This window comes from Aspergillus oryzae, chromosome 1 (genome assembly GCF_000184455.2).
Source record: "Aspergillus oryzae RIB40 DNA, chromosome 1".
In the NCBI taxonomy this organism is placed as follows: Eukaryota; Fungi; Ascomycota; class Eurotiomycetes; order Eurotiales; family Aspergillaceae; genus Aspergillus; species Aspergillus oryzae.
In genome coordinates, this window is record NC_036435.1 from 1,608,420 (window position 1) to 1,627,264 (window position 18,845).

At 48.6% G+C, this 18,845-nt stretch overlaps 7 protein-coding genes across 7 annotated transcripts; 5 read left to right on the plus strand and 2 right to left on the minus strand.

Moving 5' to 3' along the window:
- Positions 1-434: 434 nt before the first annotated feature.
- Positions 435-3,979, plus strand: AO090009000602 (MDR family MFS transporter; the record flags this gene model as incomplete). Its single annotated transcript, XM_023235988.1, has 6 exons — positions 435-581; positions 2,267-2,351; positions 2,421-2,622; positions 2,684-2,818; positions 2,879-3,266; positions 3,332-3,979. The coding sequence occupies 6 exons, from the start codon at positions 435-437 to the stop codon at positions 3,977-3,979; spliced, it is 1,605 nt and encodes a 534-aa protein (XP_023088721.1).
- Positions 3,980-5,148: 1,169 nt separating this feature from the next.
- On the plus strand, positions 5,149-6,430 carry AO090009000603 (uncharacterized protein; the record flags this gene model as incomplete). The annotated part of the gene is made up of 3 exons (XM_023235993.1): positions 5,149-5,686; positions 5,840-6,143; positions 6,391-6,430. The coding sequence occupies 3 exons, from the start codon at positions 5,149-5,151 to the stop codon at positions 6,428-6,430; spliced, it is 882 nt and encodes a 293-aa protein (XP_023088722.1).
- Positions 6,431-7,030: 600 nt separating this feature from the next.
- Positions 7,031-7,504, plus strand: AO090009000604 (uncharacterized protein; the record flags this gene model as incomplete). The annotated part of the gene is made up of 2 exons (XM_023235997.1): positions 7,031-7,437; positions 7,477-7,504. The coding sequence occupies 2 exons, from the start codon at positions 7,031-7,033 to the stop codon at positions 7,502-7,504; spliced, it is 435 nt and encodes a 144-aa protein (XP_023088723.1).
- A 189-nt stretch (positions 7,505-7,693) lies between these two features.
- Positions 7,694-8,900, plus strand: AO090009000605 (fungal specific transcription factor domain-containing protein; the record flags this gene model as incomplete). The annotated part of the gene is made up of 3 exons (XM_023236003.1): positions 7,694-8,043; positions 8,107-8,395; positions 8,826-8,900. 3 exons carry the CDS (start codon positions 7,694-7,696, stop codon positions 8,898-8,900), a joined length of 714 nt encoding a protein of 237 aa, XP_023088724.1.
- A 467-nt stretch (positions 8,901-9,367) lies between these two features.
- AO090009000606 (putative C6 finger domain protein) lies at positions 9,368-11,699 on the plus strand (the record flags this gene model as incomplete). The annotated part of the gene is made up of 6 exons (XM_023236009.1): positions 9,368-9,541; positions 9,604-9,716; positions 9,773-10,624; positions 10,678-10,764; positions 10,818-11,110; positions 11,200-11,699. The coding sequence occupies 6 exons, from the start codon at positions 9,368-9,370 to the stop codon at positions 11,697-11,699; spliced, it is 2,019 nt and encodes a 672-aa protein (XP_023088725.1).
- A 554-nt stretch (positions 11,700-12,253) lies between these two features.
- AO090009000607 (vacuolar protein sorting protein DigA) lies at positions 12,254-15,262 on the minus strand (the record flags this gene model as incomplete). The annotated part of the gene is made up of 3 exons (XM_001816987.3): positions 12,254-12,338; positions 12,399-14,979; positions 15,052-15,262. The coding sequence occupies 3 exons, from the start codon at positions 15,260-15,262 to the stop codon at positions 12,254-12,256; spliced, it is 2,877 nt and encodes a 958-aa protein (XP_001817039.1).
- A 472-nt stretch (positions 15,263-15,734) lies between these two features.
- On the minus strand, positions 15,735-18,276 carry AO090009000608 (ubiquitin C-terminal hydrolase family protein; the record flags this gene model as incomplete). Its single annotated transcript, XM_023236019.1, has 5 exons — positions 15,735-16,894; positions 16,947-17,565; positions 17,626-18,000; positions 18,056-18,142; positions 18,211-18,276. 5 exons carry the CDS (start codon positions 18,274-18,276, stop codon positions 15,735-15,737), a joined length of 2,307 nt encoding a protein of 768 aa, XP_023088726.1.
- Positions 18,277-18,845: the final 569 nt, after the last annotated feature.

Genomic DNA, 18,845 nt, shown 5'->3' on the forward strand with positions numbered 1-18,845 from the left:
CCGCAGGGGAGTGGTTCGGTAGCAACATTCTCAACGGACTTGGGACCTCGGCCTATGAAGCAGTCATTCAGCTTGTTGTCTTTGATTTGTTCTTCGACCACCAACGCGGCAGTATGCTTGGAGTTTACATTTTTGCTCAGCAGCTAGGTTCGATTATCGGACTGGTGGCTGGTGGTTATATCTCTGACGGACCGGGCTGGCGCTGGGCGCAATGGGTTGTGTCCATTGCTGAGGGCGTTTTAATCGTCGCCTTTTTCTTCACTTTCGAGGAAACGCTGTTTCCCCGGTTTCTCTTCACCTCCTCCCAGACTCTTTCTACGAACAAGGCCACAACACTAGCTCAGTCAGATGCTGCCTTAGAGGACGAGATAGCGACCATGAAGGACAAAGGACCAGTCATTGCGGATACTGTGAGTGTTGAAGAAGGTACAGCTATGAATACACCAGCACCTTCTCAATTCCCTAAGCGGACGTTTCGGGAGAAACTCAGGCTGTGGGTTTACTATCCGCAAGATCACACATCATATTGGACGTACTTCAAACGACCGTTCTTCTTGTTAAAATTCCCTAACATCGTCATCGTATGTACCTGATTCGTTTATGCGACCTGACGCAGTTGGCTTGGACACGGTTGCTAATAATACATTCCAGGCCGGCGTTATCTTTGCATTTGGCTGTACCTCGGGTATCGTCACCAACAACACCATCTCGGAGACCCTATCAGCTCCTCCATACAATTTCACTGATGGTCAGACGGGTCTTGTGTACATCTCCGCCCTAGTCGGTAGTGTGATCGGCTATTTCACCAGTGTTTTTGGTGACAAGATTGTAATATACCTCGCCCGACGAAACGATGGTATCAAAGAGCCCGAGATGCGTCTGTGGGCACTGGTTCCTTGCTTCTTCTATGCCGGACTGGGGTATGAGATATATGGCTGGGGAGCTGAGACAGGCTCACACTGGATTACAATCGCAGTGGGTATTGGAAGTATGATTGCGCAGCAAGTGGCCGCAACCTCTACTGTAAGTTCTCGCGTGACTTCATGGCCCTGTTATAGCTAGTAACCGTGATGATAGGCAACGGCGTACGCAATGGAGTGCTTCCCCGGTGTGGGTGGAGAAATTGTTGTTATTCTTGCTATTTCCAGTTCCTTTATCAACTTTACCATCTCGGAGACGACGCAGCCGTTTCTGAATGCTGTGGGAATGGGGTATTTGTTCTTGTTCTACGGTATCTGCGTGGTGCTGTCGTTGGTGGCGGGCATGGCAGTGTATATCTGGGGAAAGAAGTGGAGGAGACGATGTGCACCGCGGTATTATCAGTTCCTGGCAGAAAGAGGGGGAAATATCTGAACATTCCATGATACTTGAGAGTTTGGTCATGTAGTATTATCTTCTAACTATAAGATAGCGTTAGGGTTATATCGACATATAACAATGAGACTCGACTCTGTTTAGCGTGTTTTCCATCTTGCAACATGATCTTCAGAGCCTGCTTCTGCTTGCCTACATTCAGACGCACCGGTATGAGGCCGCTGGCATTGGCGGTGGTTATATACCGTAAGGCGTACTTTCTGGGATGACGAGTTACTATCTAAAAATGGAAGGATACTTTTTGAACAGGAGATAGGCTGGAGATATGGCCGGTTAAGTCGGCAATACTTAGTGGGCTAGCCTGCAGGGGGAATAGGCAGTAGTAGATGAAATGATGCTAGGGAGTCTTTGTCTATTAGTTATGGTTCGAGCGGTTTGGTCTGCCGATCTTTGTATTAGATTACTCCAGACCAGGATAGCACCAATAGGTACTCCGTGGTGGCCTGGATAGAACATGGTGTGCTGCAGGGGTGTACTGAGCGTGCACTCAAGGGTACTGCCTTTCGGGGTCTCCAAGGGCACCCACTTTCTGTCTCACAGCATTCTGCTAAGTTCACAATTCCTTTTGTTGCAGTCCTACGTCCCCCTATACTATTTACTGCAAAATTGTCCTGGTAAGAATAGGTTTATTGACAGCAGCCGCTGAGACTGGCAATACCAGTTGCCTAGAGAGTATGGCGGAAAATGACGAAAAAGCGATCCAAACGACAGATCGTGATATTCAGCCAAATTTAACCGAAGATTCATTAGAGGATGACAATGAACCAATGAATTTCCGGCCGTGGCAGCAGCTGCCTGTGTTTTTTGCGATGGGACTTGGGATCTTTATCTTAGGGCTTGCAAGTATTAGCGTCGCCGTCTGCAGCATATCAGCTGACCCGCAGGGCTACAGGACAATACCATCGTGGGTACAGCAACTCCCACCTTGACCAATGAATTCCATTCATTGACCGATATTGGATGGTATGGCTCAGCATGTAGGTTATATAGACTAATTTGGTATTCTATACCGTCGGCTCCTGATCATCAGCTGACGAGAACTATAGACAGACTTACAACATGTTCAACGCAGTTTCTTTTTGGGAAGCTATACGAGCAATTTCGCGTGAAATGGGTTCTTGTTATGGCGGTGGCTATCCTTGAAATCGGGTCCATTGTGTCTGCCTCAGCGTCGAGTTCAGCTGCATTCATTGTCGGAAGGGCCATCGCTGGCTGTGGCTCCTCTGGGATTCTTAATGGGGTTCTAATGTCAGTTCTACCCCCTTGATCTAGCTAACCATGACTTGGATACTGATTACTTGTGTGCCAGCGCAATTTCCCATACAGTCCCGCTTCGCTGGAGGCCAATCTGTAATAGCACTGTCGGAGGCCTCGAGTGTATTGCAATGATCGTCGCGCCAGTGATCGGGGGTGCGCTTACAACCTACGTCATATGGAGATGGTGGTGAGTAATGCAAATCTCGTCCGGGATGATCAGCTTCTGACACCTCTTACAATGTGATAGTTTCTGGCTCAATCTCCCTGTGGGTGGATTCACGATGATTGTGATTATCTTTCTCTTCAAGAACCCAGAGAGTCAGAAAGTTACCGATGAGCCATTCTTCACCAAGATCAAGCAGCTCAACATTATGAGTCTTCTTATATTTACTGGAAGCGTTGTTTGTCTCCTGCTGGCACTCCAATGGGGTGGCACTACATACAGTTGGAGCAGCGGTAGAGTCATTGCTCCCCTGGTAGTGGCCGCAGTGTCGTTTGCAGGCTTCATTGCTTTCGAGGTGCTGCAGAAAGATGCCGCTACAATTCCTAGATCTGTGATACTCAACAGAACCACCGGACTATGCTTAGTATACGCCTTCTGTTCATCAGCGGCCTTTAACGTGATCGATTACTTTGTAAGTCGCTTGGCTTTATGCCATTCACAATGTTGAGCGAACCATGGCTAACACATGCCTTCAAGCTGCCCATCTGGTTTCAAGCGATCAAGGGTGCCACAGCAGCCAAGTCCGGGCAAATGCTTCTTCCTTCCATTATTGGCCTTTCCGTTGCCGCAATCAGCTCAGGTTTCATCGTCTCTGCCATAGGATATTACACACCTCTCATGTTGCTTGGGTCCACAATGATGGCTATTGGGTTCGGGTTCCTAACAAGCTTCACCCCAAGAACCACAGATTCTGCCTGGATCGGGTGGCAGGTCATGTTTAGTATCGGCATCGGACTGGCGTTCCCCCAACCCTGGTCGGCGACTCAGACCGCGCTTGACGCGAAGGATATTCCCGTTGGTATGGCGGCGGTTGGCTTCTCCATTAGCATTGGCGCCGCAATATCCATTTCCGTGTCGCAAAATATTTTCACCAACCTCCTTCGAGAGGGTTTGTCCAGTGTTCCCGGTCTAGATGTTGGCAACGTCATAGAGCAGGGAGCGACGGGGTTTCTGAATAATGTACCTGCATCAGAGAAGGAACGGGTAATTGATATCTACAACTCTGCTGTCACAAGGACTTTCTGGGCCGGTGTCGCTGCGGCATGTGTGGGGTTGGTGGCTGCACTATGCATGAAGTGGAATTCTGTGAAAGGAGCTAAAAAGGAACGCACTGTGGAGGAGTAACTAAGATATTTTTACGCTTTACCACTAGATTAGTTAACGTGGGAGGAATAGAATGCGATGTAGGCGGTGCCGAAGAATCCATTTTCGGCCTGGCAAACTACAGGCTTTCTTGATTGGGTGCTAGGGGTTTACTCCCTAATTTCGTCAAGAATCTTTCCTAGCGGAAGACAGTCGACTTTAACATCTCCGCCATGCCTTCATCCAGGATCCTAGGGAGTAGTAGCGGCATCGTATTGCTGATCGTATTTCGGACTGGCCCCGTGGACATCGGTTGAGCCATAGCCGGTAGAATACAATTTTCAATAAGGCTGAGTAGGAAGGCAGCTACGGCGGCATCAGGAGAATAGCCGACCAAGACGGGATTGAAGCTGCGGGTCACGGAATTAGGAGCCTGTCTGCATGTTCATAATCACCGTTCGGACAGCCGTAGAATACCCTTACCGGCAATGCCCTGCTATTGACATTCCGTTGCGGCTTAAGTCTCATAACGCGGGGTCCGCCTGCAGGTCTACTCCTCTGGTTTCGGATGTATCACAGCCATTGGATCATGCCGAGTACTATGGTATACAAAATAGCTAGGGAAGGGGCTTGAAGGACGTATAAAGAGAAACAGCGTCTCAGTTGCTATACTAAGATAGAGAAGTCCACAGCTCCAACTCATCCTCCTCGCCCGTCCTTGTCTATCGATTCCTAGAATCATGACCCAGTGGATTGCCCTTCTCCTGGTCGCTATTTGCGGGTACTTAGCTCTACGCCTACGTTCGTCATCATTGTCCAAAATACCAGCGGCGCATTGGTCGGCTCGATTCAGCCCCATATGGATTCTCTGGAAAAGATACACGGGAAAAGAGCTCCACACATTGGTTGACGCACACCAAAAACACGGGTCTATAGTGCTAGTTGGTCCCCAGGATCTGAGTGTGAGCTGCTACCAGGATGGTATTCGTAGGGTTTACGACTCAGGCTATCCAAAACCAGCCCCTTTTTATTCCATGTTCAACTACTACAGGTACTACGCACAGGCCATTAATTCCCAATCTTTCTTCACACTCTATCGCTAACGCTCAGGTCTGGGCTGAAGGCAACAAAACGCATTCACGAGCCTAGATAGAAGCGAGCACGGCCTCCGACGCAGAAGGACTGCTGCCCTCTACTCCAAGTCCGCACTCATGCAGTCGCAGCACCTTCGAGATATCACTAGAAGTATTACTTACGATCGACTCCTGCCAAAACTAAATTCAGTGGCCCAGGGAAATGGTAGGATCGATGGGTTGGATCTTAGCTACTGTATATGTGTGGATTATCTCAGCTCCTTTATATTCGGCTATTCCAACGGAACGAACTACCTCTCCCAACCGAAATCGGCAATAGACGTCTGGCGGTTTCACTATGAAAACTTGATGTGCCAGGAATCCTTCTTCGTTCAAGAGACGCCTAGCTTGTACAAGCTCCTGAGATATATTTCGATTGACTTGCTGCCTAGGAAATATACAGAGTCAGCAGATTTTCTTGGGCGGTGGATGTCGGACATGGCTTCAAAGGCAGATAGGGCAACTGACCGAAAACGAAGCACAGGTCTGCCCTTGGCTTTAGAAGATGAGCCGGTTGTCTATGATATGGCCAAAGAGGCAGTGAGAAAGGACTCACCTCACCTCAGCGAGGGAGACCAGCGGAAGCAAGTAGCAAGTGAGATGTTTGATCATATCTGTAAATTTACCCTAATTACGAATGACTAGCCTTGGTTTCAGCCCGGATTATGCTAATGGTACCAAAGCTGCAGCGCGGGAAGTTTTGGGTACGGCTTTCTATATGCCATAACACTGCAGAACCTCGCTTGCTGACAATCACTGAATGAGATAGGTCTGGTTCTTGGCTACGCTTTCTGGTACCTTGCACAGCATCCAGACGCACAGCAACGTATTCAGACAGAGCTTAATAGCCAGGGAATTGACATGAGGAGCCGTGAAACTGTGACTAACTCGAGCAAAAGGCCAAGGGCTGTAGAGTTGGATTCTCTGCCATATCTGCGTGCTGTTATCGATGAATGCTTGCGAATGCGCCCCACCAGTACACCTTTGCCCCGGATCACACCATCGAACAGGAAGGTATCAGTGGCGGGCATTGACGGCATCCCACCAGGGACGCGCATCAATACCTTCCAATGGTTTGTACACCGTGACCCTCAGAAATGGGATAATGCCCATGATTGGAATCCGGACCGTTGGCTGACACGTGGAAACACCGATAATAAAAACGAGAGAGAGGATGTGCTATGGGCCTTTGCAAGCGGGCCGAGGATGTGTCTGGGTAACAACTGGACCTACTACGGTACGTATATTGAAGCAATGACCCTATGCCTTGCCTTTTCCTATTTGTATAACCAGATTGATTAACAACGCTGAATTCAACAGCCATGCAGCATATCCTTGCCACTATCTGTTCGAGCTTTAATTTCACAGCACTGCCTCGCGAGGAAAACCAATGCTGGCCAGGGTCCCCGGAAGATGAATTACCAATCAGAGTGTGCTTGAGAAATTGAGATGAATGTGTTCTCGGATCCCTTTATCTTGTCACCGTATATGTAGCCAAGTTCGAACACCACGTAAGTCATTCCTCTACATACTATACCACCTCGTCAGAGTACAGAACTCGATCATCATGTTGACCCCGGCGTCGGGGTATAGAAACACCTTAAGCCGCAACGGCAAGCCCCGATCCTGTGAGCCCTGTCGCAAACTGAAGGCGAGATGTGACCACAAGATCCCTGTCTGTGGAAGATGCCGATCGAGATGCATTGCTCACAAGTGTTCCTACCATCCAGCGCCGTTGACTCAGTCCAAGGTGAGCGGCGCTGATGTTATTACATTATAGTCAGTAGTCCATCCTCTCATTGCTTAACGACGCCCCGATAAACAGTGATGCTAACGGGATGGCAGTATCAACAACCTCACGCATCCGCCGAATCAAGATCACGGCACCGAGGCTAGTGTTCATGGAATCCCCTCAACATCACAAACGGTACTTCTAAGCGACACCGCCGTAGAGACCACGATGATTCCCGAGTTTCCCAATATTGTCGATATCTGGCTCCACGATATCCCCATACGTTTGCCGCGCATTAACGCTATCAGCAAGTTGGTCCGACGCTGGTTGCAAGTTAGTCCTAGCTGCCCAGTGCCCAGATTCATGCTCAAAGAGGTGCTGGTCTCTGTTGAATCCGCTGCCAATCGAATAAGTCAGGGCCACGGGGAGACTAACAGGCTGGCTGAAGACGTTAAGACTGCAACGTCGCAACAATTGGTGGTTCCCCTTGACACGCGACCCGAGGAATTCTCGAAGATCCTCACTCGGCCGTCCCTGAGAGCCGAAGCCATTGGTCTCGTGCTGAGCATGGCTGGCAATGCAGCAATCTGCCTGCTTGAATCGGATATAGTATTTTCTGTCTCAGACATGCATGTGTTAGATCGCAAGGCATTTGCCAAGGATATGTTGTTTAGCCAGCGACGCAGCCATTACCATTGCTGATAAGTACTGTGGTCTTCATGACGTTATGTTGTGGCTAAGATACGAAAATTTCCTTCTTACGTTGAATTGCTGTGGATATGCAAGTAAGTACAGTAACGAGGAGGGCGATGAGAATGCCACTTGGGCTAATAGCTAGGTCGCACTGCAGGCCATCGTACCTGGACCCGATCTGGGCAACTTTTCAGTGACATGTTCGCCATAGACGCTCATCGCGATTTCAAAGAACCCTCAGATACGCCCTGGTTCCTCAGGGAGATACAGACACGATTGTTTGCCTGTATGTACCAGGATGACAAAGTCATTTCTAATATCCTTGGCAAACTACCTCGTGTACCCAGACACTATTGCAATCGCAAGCTGCCTCTGGATATAAGTGACGAGAGCCTGTTAACTCCCGGACTCACACCGGAAGGTTATAGCCGCCAGGAATCTTCTCCATCCGACTGGTTTCGCGCTCGCTACATATTTGCCACACTGAGGGAGGAAATTCTCAGCATCCGACTAGGGCCTATGAATGCATGCAATGAAGCATTGATCAGGTGAGAAAAATTAGGCAGCACTGTGATTTTGTTGGAAGTTGGCGTGTTTTGATACTTGTCTAGACGAATATCCACGCGGATCCAAAAAGCCTGGGAAGGACTCCCCTCTCGCCTATGTTATGATCCCAACTGTACCAACTTCTCGATGCCTTACCATTACCTCGCTCGGCTTCTGCTCTACCTTGAATATCTCGATCTAAATTTATGCACGCAACAGGTGCTTTTTGATATCCTGGGAAAGGACGATGACACAGAACTCCTGAAGGCTGCAATGATGTTGATGGCCACAACGGCCAACTCCATGCGCCGCTTTTCCAGAAAGTTCGGGGCTTCCAAAGACACTGCCACGATTGTAAGAAGCTAGAGCCTTCCTGGAGTTTTATTCAGCAAAGTATTGACTTCAAGACAGCTATGGAATTACAGTCTGCCAAGCGCAATTGTGCTGGCCAATGCACTTCGGAAGTGTGCTGAGCTCGGCAAGGACATGTCCACTCCATTATCATGGGCCGACTTGTATCGTCAGCTCAACGTTTTAGCTGCTGACCTGGAAACGAGTTCAGATCCTACTGATAGCAACTATTCCTTGTATAATGAACGAAGACATTCATTTTCCAAGCAGCTTGATCACGCGCTAAATGCTCGGCTTGAGAGACCGCCTCTGAAGACACGACCGGGAGCATCGATCTCCTCCAACCTGCCAATGGATCATATGGACATATTCACGGATATAGGAGGCGATGAATTTACCGATACACTTATCGATATTGGTCCAATGGACGTAGTATTTGATGATTGGGATTTACTTCCCCATCGCCCCTTCAATGACCCTGAAGGATGTCGATTGGGCAAACCTCTAGGTGGAATAGTGGATGCAAGACAGGAAGAACTTAAGCCCACACTGTATTCAAGCCTGAAACGGATGGTGCATATAGATATACACATAAATATCTATATATTGAAGGTCCGAGAGTTATTTTTAAATTGGGGTAAATGCTTGAATAACTCTAAACTAAGAGATAGCTTGAGCTTGAATGGTCAAAGCAGCAAACAAGTCCAGTTTCCTGCTATAAGCTTACTGAAGATGAATCTCTTTTTATAAGATTCGGGTCAAAATAACGATAAGCATCGATATCATCACATGACCCGGCGGTGATTGGCCCGTCGGAGTCCGGCGCCTCCACTCCGGCAGAAATCCAATGAATCAGTCAATCATGGGAAAAGATCGCGATATCAGATTCATCTCTGGCGTCGCAATTATGAACTGGCATCCAGGTTTCCTGCGGTAATCTCGGCCGAGGCTATTCCTCCTGCCCAATCATGCACAATGAGCAAGCGCTCATACCAAGAGTCATTCTCTCCCGGTGGCTCGCAGCCGCCGGAGCATATCGATAACAGTCATAATGGTTTATTACCTATCAATGACCTCCTCTCGCCCACGCAAGATCAGCCACAGTCGGCAGGCTCGAGCAAAAAGCCTCGGAATTTCATTGCCACAGTAGTAGGTCTTTGTTGATGTCTCCAGCTGTGAATTTACGCTCCCCGCTCTAACCCGTATAATAGGCATGCGAAACATGCAGGCTCAAAAAGACCCGATGCGACGAATCCCGACCAAAATGTGGTCTGTGCAAGTCCCTCGGTCTAGAGTGCGTTTACAACGAACGCAAATCGTCCAAGTACGTAACTTCTATAGCGTATTAGTTACCAATTGCTTTTTACTAACGTGCCGCAGGCGAGACCATTCGCTCAGTTTGATCATGAGCACTCTCCATCGAATGGAGACCAAACTAGAAAATCTTCCGGTATCTATCTGTAATGATTTACAGTCCCGTCAGAGGCCTATTCCTCGAACGGTTGATAGCCCGTCAGATACGAGCACCCCGGGCCGCAGCAGTCAGGGTATCAACATCCGAACGTCTGTTACGAATCCCCTGGCACAGGGCCTTACTCCTGACGCTATAGAACACGACGACTTTGAGTTTGATGAGAATCAAAAAGTCACAAACTCGAACGGACTAGTCTCAATCTCATTCAGTCAGCATGGGGTGATTCTCTGGCCAGGGGCCCGGGATATTCTTCCCAAGAGACTACTCGAAGCCCATGAAAGACTAGGGAAGAACTACGTTATCGACATAGAAGCCAAAAGACCTCAGCTCCCAATGTACATTTGTCCATATCCTCCACAGGCTGGTGATGACTGGCTAGAGGCACTCCCGCTGGCAATGATCAAAGGTCTTTCCGACGCATTTTTCGCTACCTTTAATCCTTTCACACCAATTATGGATAAGAACTTCTATTTTTCCTTCACAATCTGGGCAGCAATTGAGAGCGGATTCGGCTACACAATGGAAAGCTGTCTAGTTCTAAATATTTTAGCATTGGGCTGTCATGCTGTTCAAGCCCATCAAGAAGGGAATTACCCGCTACCTGGTACTCGGAGCAATCGTTTTGAACCGCCAGATTGGATGGCGGTGATCCATGAGGAGCCGCTGGGTCTACGTTTCTTCAATGAGGCACGTCGACGCATTGGTTTCTTGATGTGCGATAACGACCTCCAGAGTTGTCAATTTTATATGTTGTCATCGTACGCGACCCATTTCTTTACTATCTTGGGTCATTGGCTAATTAGATACATAGGGTATATTATAGCCAAATCCTTCGCCCAATGGATGCGTGGGCTATGATTCATCGCGCTGCGACGTGCTGTCTCCAAATGCTGACCAAGTGAGTCCATTTGGTTTACCTTCACTCTGCGGTTTACTGATCAACACCTCTAGCCACGACGTCAATTTCGATGAATGGGAGGGTGATATGAAATCCCGCGTATACTGGAACTGCTTAATGAACGAGACTATCCTAGTGCAAGAGCTGCATCTCCCTCCCAGTGGTCTAGCCCGACTCGAGGAGTTCGTGCCCATTCCAAAATTCATCACTTTCGAAACTGTTGGCTTGGTGCCCCCTCGATCCTCCTCACAAGAGGTAGACGACTCCTTCTTCCAATATCATTTCCTCGCGCAGGTCGCCCACCGCATCATCCTCACTCGCATCCGCCACTCATTGTACTTCTACTGTAAGCCACATACCACTTCAACCTTCCCCTTCACCGGATTCAATATAACAATCAGTCATAAAAACTAACAGTGCAAAAAACACACACAGCCGACTCAGGGACATTCCCACTCCCAGCTATCAACTCAGAGCTCCACCATCAGCTGGAGCAATGGCGTCTCAACCTCCCACCCGCCATCCAATTCCAAGATACCCACGCAACCACCCCGGCAAACCCCAACAACCCAACTACCACAACCCCCATCACATCCCCGTCAACCCCCATCTCCCCCCTCCCTCTAGACCCCAACCGTCCCCTGTCCCCCGCAACCGCCGTCTCAGAAGCAATGCTCCGCGGCCGTTTCAAGATCGCCAAATTCCACATCGGCCGTCCATACCTCTACAAGGCCCTCCGCATCCCTGCCTCCCTCTCAGAAGACGACCTCGGACAAGTCCGTAGCGGCCTCCAAAACGCCATGGACTGGCCCGTCGTCGGCGGCGTCTTCCAAAACATGAAAAGTTGCATTCCGATCAAATTCGCCTTTTGTTCTCAGTATGTCTCCTTTTCCTTCTTCCCCTGGCTCCTCTCGAACAACATCATGTTTCGTTAAAGTGGACTATCAAAACTGATTCGATGTAGATTCTTCGGTCAGATCCTCCTCTTCTATTGTATTTCTCATTCCCCCGATGCCCGGCTCCGGAGTACACTGCCCCCCGACTGGGAGCGCTGGAGCCAGGAAATGCTGCAGTTCTTGGAAGATTGTGCGCCTTTTAGTCCTGCTGTTGCGAAGGATTTGGAACTTTTGAGGCTTTTATGATTACTACTTTGAAAATTCGATTCTTCTGATGGTTTACTGTCTTGGTTATATTAAGTTTGGGTGGTATATTTTTTTCATGTAAACTATCGTTCTGTTTTTCTTTTACTTGTATAGAATATTGGGTAATGTTCAATGTCAGGTTACGTATGTATATGAGAACTTCTGGATTGGGATGGGATATAATCTAACAACTTGTAAGGCAAATGGTATAAACATATCGTATTCTTTCATACGGAAGTCGCTGGAATGACTCCCGTCAAATCGGAAAGAGAAACGCTCCAGGATATAACTCATTAATAGAACGATAACGGTACAAGCGAAGTGAGCATTGCATGTAAACATTGCCCTCACAATGCCCAGTCGTCTACCGCGTCAGAGGCCGTTATGAATGGCTTATCAATATGTTTGAGCGCATGGTCTCCGCAGAGGATACTATCCATGAGTTAGCTGCACAGTGTTTTTCTTGTTTGGTAGGAGGGGGGAGATATTTACCAAGCCTCTGCTATCAACCCATCTAGTTCTTTGACAATCTCCTCCCGTCGAGATGAGCTTATGTCGCTCTTGTTTAGCTGCGCTTGTAAATCCCGTATATACTTCTTTTTGCCACCGGCTCCCTCAAGTACTTCCTTTCCCAAACAGTCGCTATGGAAGGCGTGTTGACATGGGAAAACGAAGAATTGGCGACTCAGCACAGGCAATGAACAAAGCCAACACTTTTCTCCGGGTTCGACGATGGCGTAGCGCATATCCAGAGCCGCGATTTCAGATCGGATTTGTCGTGCCGTATGTGCTGAGTTATCCATTTCCTGGCGCAGGGCGTCAATATGACGAGAGTAATCTTCCAGAGCACTGCATATCTCGTCCTTGAAATCATCGATGACAACGAAGTCTGGAAAGAACGGGATCAAGTCTTCGATGCGGAGGAGTTCGCATCGCCGAAGGAACTCAATAGCGTCTTTGATGCCGGTTCCAGGTTGTTGAATCTTCTTCTCGGCCACGAGAAGCCATAATTTCTTCCGAAGCTTGTCGTTCCCTTCCGGTCTATCAGCAATGATAGCTGCTAGTTCAATATCTTCATGCTGCAGAGCCAGCTCTACTGCTTGGAGATACTGTCCCATGGCGCTGTAGATATGGATGCATGACTGAAAGCGCTGGTGTTGAATACAAAGACGAAGGGCAAAATCGGCATCATACGGGGGTGGAGTTGAAGCTTGTGACTGAAGATAGGTTAAGAGCCCTGCTTCTGAGGAGGAGAGACTCGAAGCATGTATTGAGATGAGTGTGTTATGCACTGCAGGTAATGGTTTTGGGTGGTTGACAATGATAAAATTGAGGTACCGGACCGCTTGGTTCTGGCTAAGCGGAACATTTGTCATTTTATTGTAGTTCAAGAGAGCAGGTATAAGTTTCTCAGGGTCAAGGTTCGTCTGGCGCATCAAGATATCGACCAAACCAGTAGCTGCGTGGGTCATAAGTACACTGCTGTATTTGTAGAACACGTCAGGGTGACTTTGTCTCTGGAGAACATTCAGAGCCTCTGGCCACTTCTCGCGTTGGATCCAGTAAGAAAGCACATAGTTGTGATCGCTGACGGCTGTGGCGAAATATAGCAGCTCCTCTTCCCGACCGTGGCTACTGATTATGCCGTACACCGTCTTCTTATCGAGGTCCGATTTATACTTAGTGACGAACTCCTGGAACTCAGAGCGGACAGTACTGAGTTGGCCTTTGATATCTTCGGTACTTGTTCCCTCCGCCACTTCAGCGCTGGTGGCTATGTTGTCGTCCAGGGAGTTCAATTTGGTCATGAAAACCTCTACCAACCAGCTTGCAACCATTATCCGCTGCATTGACGATGATTTTTTGTAGGTTGATAATTGGCCAAGAAGGTATTTCCGCAAAGCGTCGTGCTCCCCACCATTGATCAGAGTCAAACAGACCTCCTCGAATCCCTTGCTACTCTTACCCCAGACTTTGGCTGCCTCCTGAAAACGGCCTTTGCTGGCAAGAAAGTCACCTGAAGCAGTGGAAACGGCATCCTTTTGTGCGCTGGAGCGTGCGTAATGGAGGGCTTCATCAAACATTTGTTTCTGCAGAAACACCTTCCAGATATCTCTGTCCTCGTCCTCGACTGCGATTTCGAAGATTTCTTGATTGGTGAACAACCAGTAGGTATTTTGTGTAGAGTCTGCCAAGAGGCCCAGCGTACTCTGTCCCGGCTCCAATACAGCTTGATCATAAACAATCTCTTCGTTCATGCGGTTCACGGCAATAACCCTACCCTCAACGAGGGTTAGAATATGCCACTGCGAAAGCGTCATAGCAGTAATAGGATTCTGAATAAGTCTTTTGCCTCCTCGTGCAGATTCAGTAGCTGGGAAAAATGACCGCGGAAGCATATTCGCACTCTCAAACGGTTGGTTCACTTTGTCGGAAGAGTATGGAAGCTGGCCATGATATACACCTTGGGAGCTAAGCCACGCAAACTCCTTTGCAGGATTACCATCCGCAACGCTTGGTGATATGGCCAGGGTTGAAGGCGCAGCGTTTGAAGCCTTTTGGGCCTCATGCACTAAGGGCGTTTCTCGTTGGAAGAGATCAGTGTATATGGAGCCTCCACCTTCTCTTCCATGTCTTCCTGTCCGCCCTAGGAAATACGTTAACTTGCCATGTGTCGCTATCAACACGCGCCTCTGCTCCGACTGAGTTTGAACCAACTCCGCCCAAAGTCCTGTCACCGGCGACGCCTCCGGCACTTTATACACAGCGGTGACGTATCTCTCCTCGCGGCGATAGAACTCGGTGGAGGGTTCGATATAAGCCTCATATATATAGCCATCTGTAGCGCCTAAAAGTATGTCCCTCGTAGAAGCGGTCGGAAGCGATGGGTTCCAGGCGATGCTCTCAATTGAAACTCCCTTCAACCGCGACAGTGGCTTGGGTTGCCTCGACTGAGTGTGGAGATAGTAGTTCTCGCCAAGGGTGGTGGTAATGATTAAGTGGGATGCGGAAGGGTCCAGGAACATGCGACGAATAACTCCTATTTCCGAGGACTTCTTTGGAAGGTCGATGTCTAAAACGGTCGAATTAACATCGCAACGAGGCGGGGACTCCGAGATTCAGCAAGCCACAAGGCACCACATACCGTCTATGTCTTCGGGAGCTTCCAAGTCTATTCTAAGAATACGATTGGTTGCAAGAGCCAGGATGAGTACATTGTTCGCAACTTGCGCAGCGACGAAATCCGCAGCGAGAGGGAACTGAAGCTGAACACGTCGGACATCGAAGAGTGCGGAGTCGGGGGTTTCAGTTAAGTTGCTGGGAGCAACATAACCGTTTGATGCATCCAGCGCCATGATGCGCTAGTAGTGACAAAAGGCACTATATCATAGCGGGTTCCCCGAGGGTTGAGGAGTTGCTAGAGGAGCTTGTGTCAAGCTGTCGACTGACCGATTGATACCGATAGGGCGGGATGGGGAAGCTAGACAGCTGTTGATGCCTTGGCATGATTCTTCTTGCCTGAGGCATACACTATTCTTGTTCTATTACATCAGAGAAGCAATTATTATAGCACAACCAGTTACCTACTGTAGACCAGTTTGCCACGGATAAGTTCGATGCACATACAGACTCCTTGTCATACAGAGTCCCACCCCTACCATCTATTTCTATTGTATTCGCTCGTAGTCTATACATAGTAACACCGTCCCAAACTTGCATGACTGAGATAAGGAAAAAATAAGACAAGTGCTGGGTATCAAGTGCCTTCCTCTAGAAACGTGAGGTCATGAGAAAGCATTAATCATGAAACTGTCAAAGAGTCATCGTTCACATTATTGAGCACTCCCGCTCCAGCTTTCGCCCAATCTTCTCCCTAGACTTCTCCTTGGACTTCCCTTTATTCTTGGTGCTTTCCTTTCCGCGTGTAGGGCTTTTCTCGTTGCTTTCACTGCTTGTTGACATAGCCCCCTCGCCTGGTGGCATATTCTCAACGGCAAACTCATCGTCCTCAGTCGAGAAGCCATCGCTATTGACTTTATCCCTGCTGCGTCTACCAGTAAAACGTGAAAATGTAGCACTAATTCTGCTTTCGCTCGTTTGGCTTCCTGCACGGCTGCCCGGCGTGCTTCTCCGGTTTCTTGAGGTATGCCGAGAGAACGAAAAGGAGTTCCTCCCTCTATCATCGTCTTTCGGGGCAAGCCTCGGTGACGTCGGTGGAACAGTTCGTACCTGAAGCCCTCCAGAGGCATTTGACTCAACTGCGTCGGAGAAGGCCACACTATGTTTTCTGTGATTTGGTTCCAGTGTTAGGAATTCTGTATCATCCGGAGCGGTGATCTCAAAGCTCGGCCTGTTCGAGCGGAGTCCCTCAGCACGGCAACTCTCAGGAAGATCACTGCCCGAGGTGCTTAACTTCTGGGCTATTGCTGAAGTATCTAATTCCTGAACATCATCCGACATTTCAGATGAAGGCGCCGTGTCTGGGAGGTTGACTGCCGCGGCATCTTCATTGACCGGCAGGATTTGGTAAAATAGAAGATACGGCGACTCGTGCTTCAGAGCTCGTTCGATATCAACTAAAGTCACACGCTCCGCGGCCAGGTCATCGAATCGCATCCAATATTGGGGAGTGTCCGAAAAAGCTGTCTCCGAGCTATGAGAGCTAGTCGGGGGAGCACCAGCACTGGTGCCCCTGACAATAGCAATGTAATGTCCTGAGTCAACAGAGTTGCCTCTATGGCAAATCATTGCCTGTAAGGACAGCTTGAAATTCCCGTATATCGGACCCTCTTCATCCAAATTATCATCTTGGATAAAATGGGGTAGTCCAATCTCTGTTGGTATATCAATGAAGGTATTAAGTCGGGTGGCTTTACCGTTTGGTGACATAAAATAACGCTTTAGGCACATGCCGAGTAATGGTCGTTTTGACGAAAAATGTGCTGCGACCTGTGCATCATTGGTCGGTGTATTATCCGTATACCAAGCTAAATCGACGTTAGCACCCACGAGTATAAGAAATGTAACAGTAGGTCTTACGTATCAAACTAAAGAACTGCCATGCGGGCATCATGACTTCTTTCCGATATGAACCTCTCCGTTGAGATGTCACGTTTCCATCGCCTTCTGGGCCAGGAATAAAGCGTTCTTGGACGATGCTGTTTCGTCTGGGCTTAGGTGTGTTTGAGCCACTTGATTCTGTGACTGATGTAATTGGGGTCACTTCATCCAGTCGAGGAGGTGATAGGGCTGTTGGGGATGTCGAAGGGGATGGGCTAATTTCCACTGTCTCGACGTGCGTCGTGGAGCCCTTCGATAGTGAGTCTACTGATTTAGTGGATCCCACAGTGTTACGCCGTTCAAGGTGTCGTTTCACTTCTATTCGATTGTTGAAGTACGACTCCAAACAATCTTCGAGTGTGACAGTGCTTCCATCATGAGGCTCCGGTATCGCAACCTCTAATAACCTTTCATTAACAAACTTGTGGTCATCGCTCGCATCTTCTTTTCCTGTATGATAGATGTCCATTTTTAATGTAAGGAGGGGCAACTCCAGCGTTCCTGTAATAAACGTGAATGCTTCCGACGTATCCTGCTGGCGTAACCTGGCAGCATCTTCCCAGCCACATTCAGCTAGTGCATCCTGCAGGTGTTTGGTCTTCAAACATTCCGTCAGCGTCTCTTCCCATCGCAGTGTAACAAGGAATAGGGCACGTACAATATCCGTTGTTATAAGTTTTCCTGACCGCAGCATGTTGACCCAGAGCCTTAAAAGTATGACAAGTTTTCGACGAGGCTCGTCATTGAAGGATTTGTATAGAATAGCCTCGAAGCAATCTAAACGAGCAAACATCGCAAAAAGAAGTGCGTCTAAATAACAGGTGACGCCTTGACGGTTCTCTGCTCCCAGGAGCTTCGTACTTGGCGTATATCCCCTTATGATTCCTTCTATAGAGTCCTCAAGAAGTAGCAGCAAGTCAAACGCTCTGTCTACATCTCCTTGGGCATGTGATGATTGTAGGGCATAGCCGAAGTGTTCCTCTTTAAGATTGGTGATACCGAGCTGCGCAATGCGACGCTCAAGGAGCTTGATCTGCTTTCATAAGCTCCCCTGCACAAGTTATGCACTTAGAGGCTACCTTTCTCACCTTCTTCTGTTGCTCGTCTGCATCTACTGGCGCTTGGGTCGACGAAAAGAAGCCACGGAAAAGGGGACGAGAAAGAATGTTTGAAGACTGAGAGAGAGCAATATTAGCGAAACTAAACTTATGGAAACCCTAAGCGATCTTGGGCTGCACTGTACCTCGTCCTTCTTTCCATCTCTGCTATTTCGCTCGCGCCTAGTAAGAAACCTGTGAATGCCGCTCATTTTGTATGATGTAATGTGGTTTTTGCTGATTAGGGTTCAGAGCAGGAGACAGGTGTCACGGAATGAGGGTTAGATATATGTCGACATGGGGAAGATATTAGTTCAGGCTCCAAAATTTCCATGAAGCGCGCGAGAGCAATTCTTGGTAATGTTACCAGACATATCATGTGTCCAGTTCTTCTGATGACTGAAATCTGATGTGAGTCGAGGAAGTTGCGTATACTAGGCTTCAGCTGAAATCGTCCAGTGACATCACATGTGGTGACACAAGAGCGATTCGAGTGGAGCGCCAGATCCAGCGCGCGACAGAGGTCAGTCTAGGGAAGCAAAAAGTGCTGCGAAGCCCTAAAGTCAATAACCCATGACTCTGGCACCGGATCGGCAGCGATCTAAAGTTATGGATGCCTAGCTTGCTGGATGTGGTGCGGGGATGATTGAAGCTGATCACATGTGGATCCTCCCGCTGCCTTTTCTCTCTGCGGAGCTTTTGTTCGTTGCCTGAGATTGCCGCCAGACCCTTCAGGCAGCTTTGTGTTAACCACGTGATCATGTCCCGAACTCGATGTCTC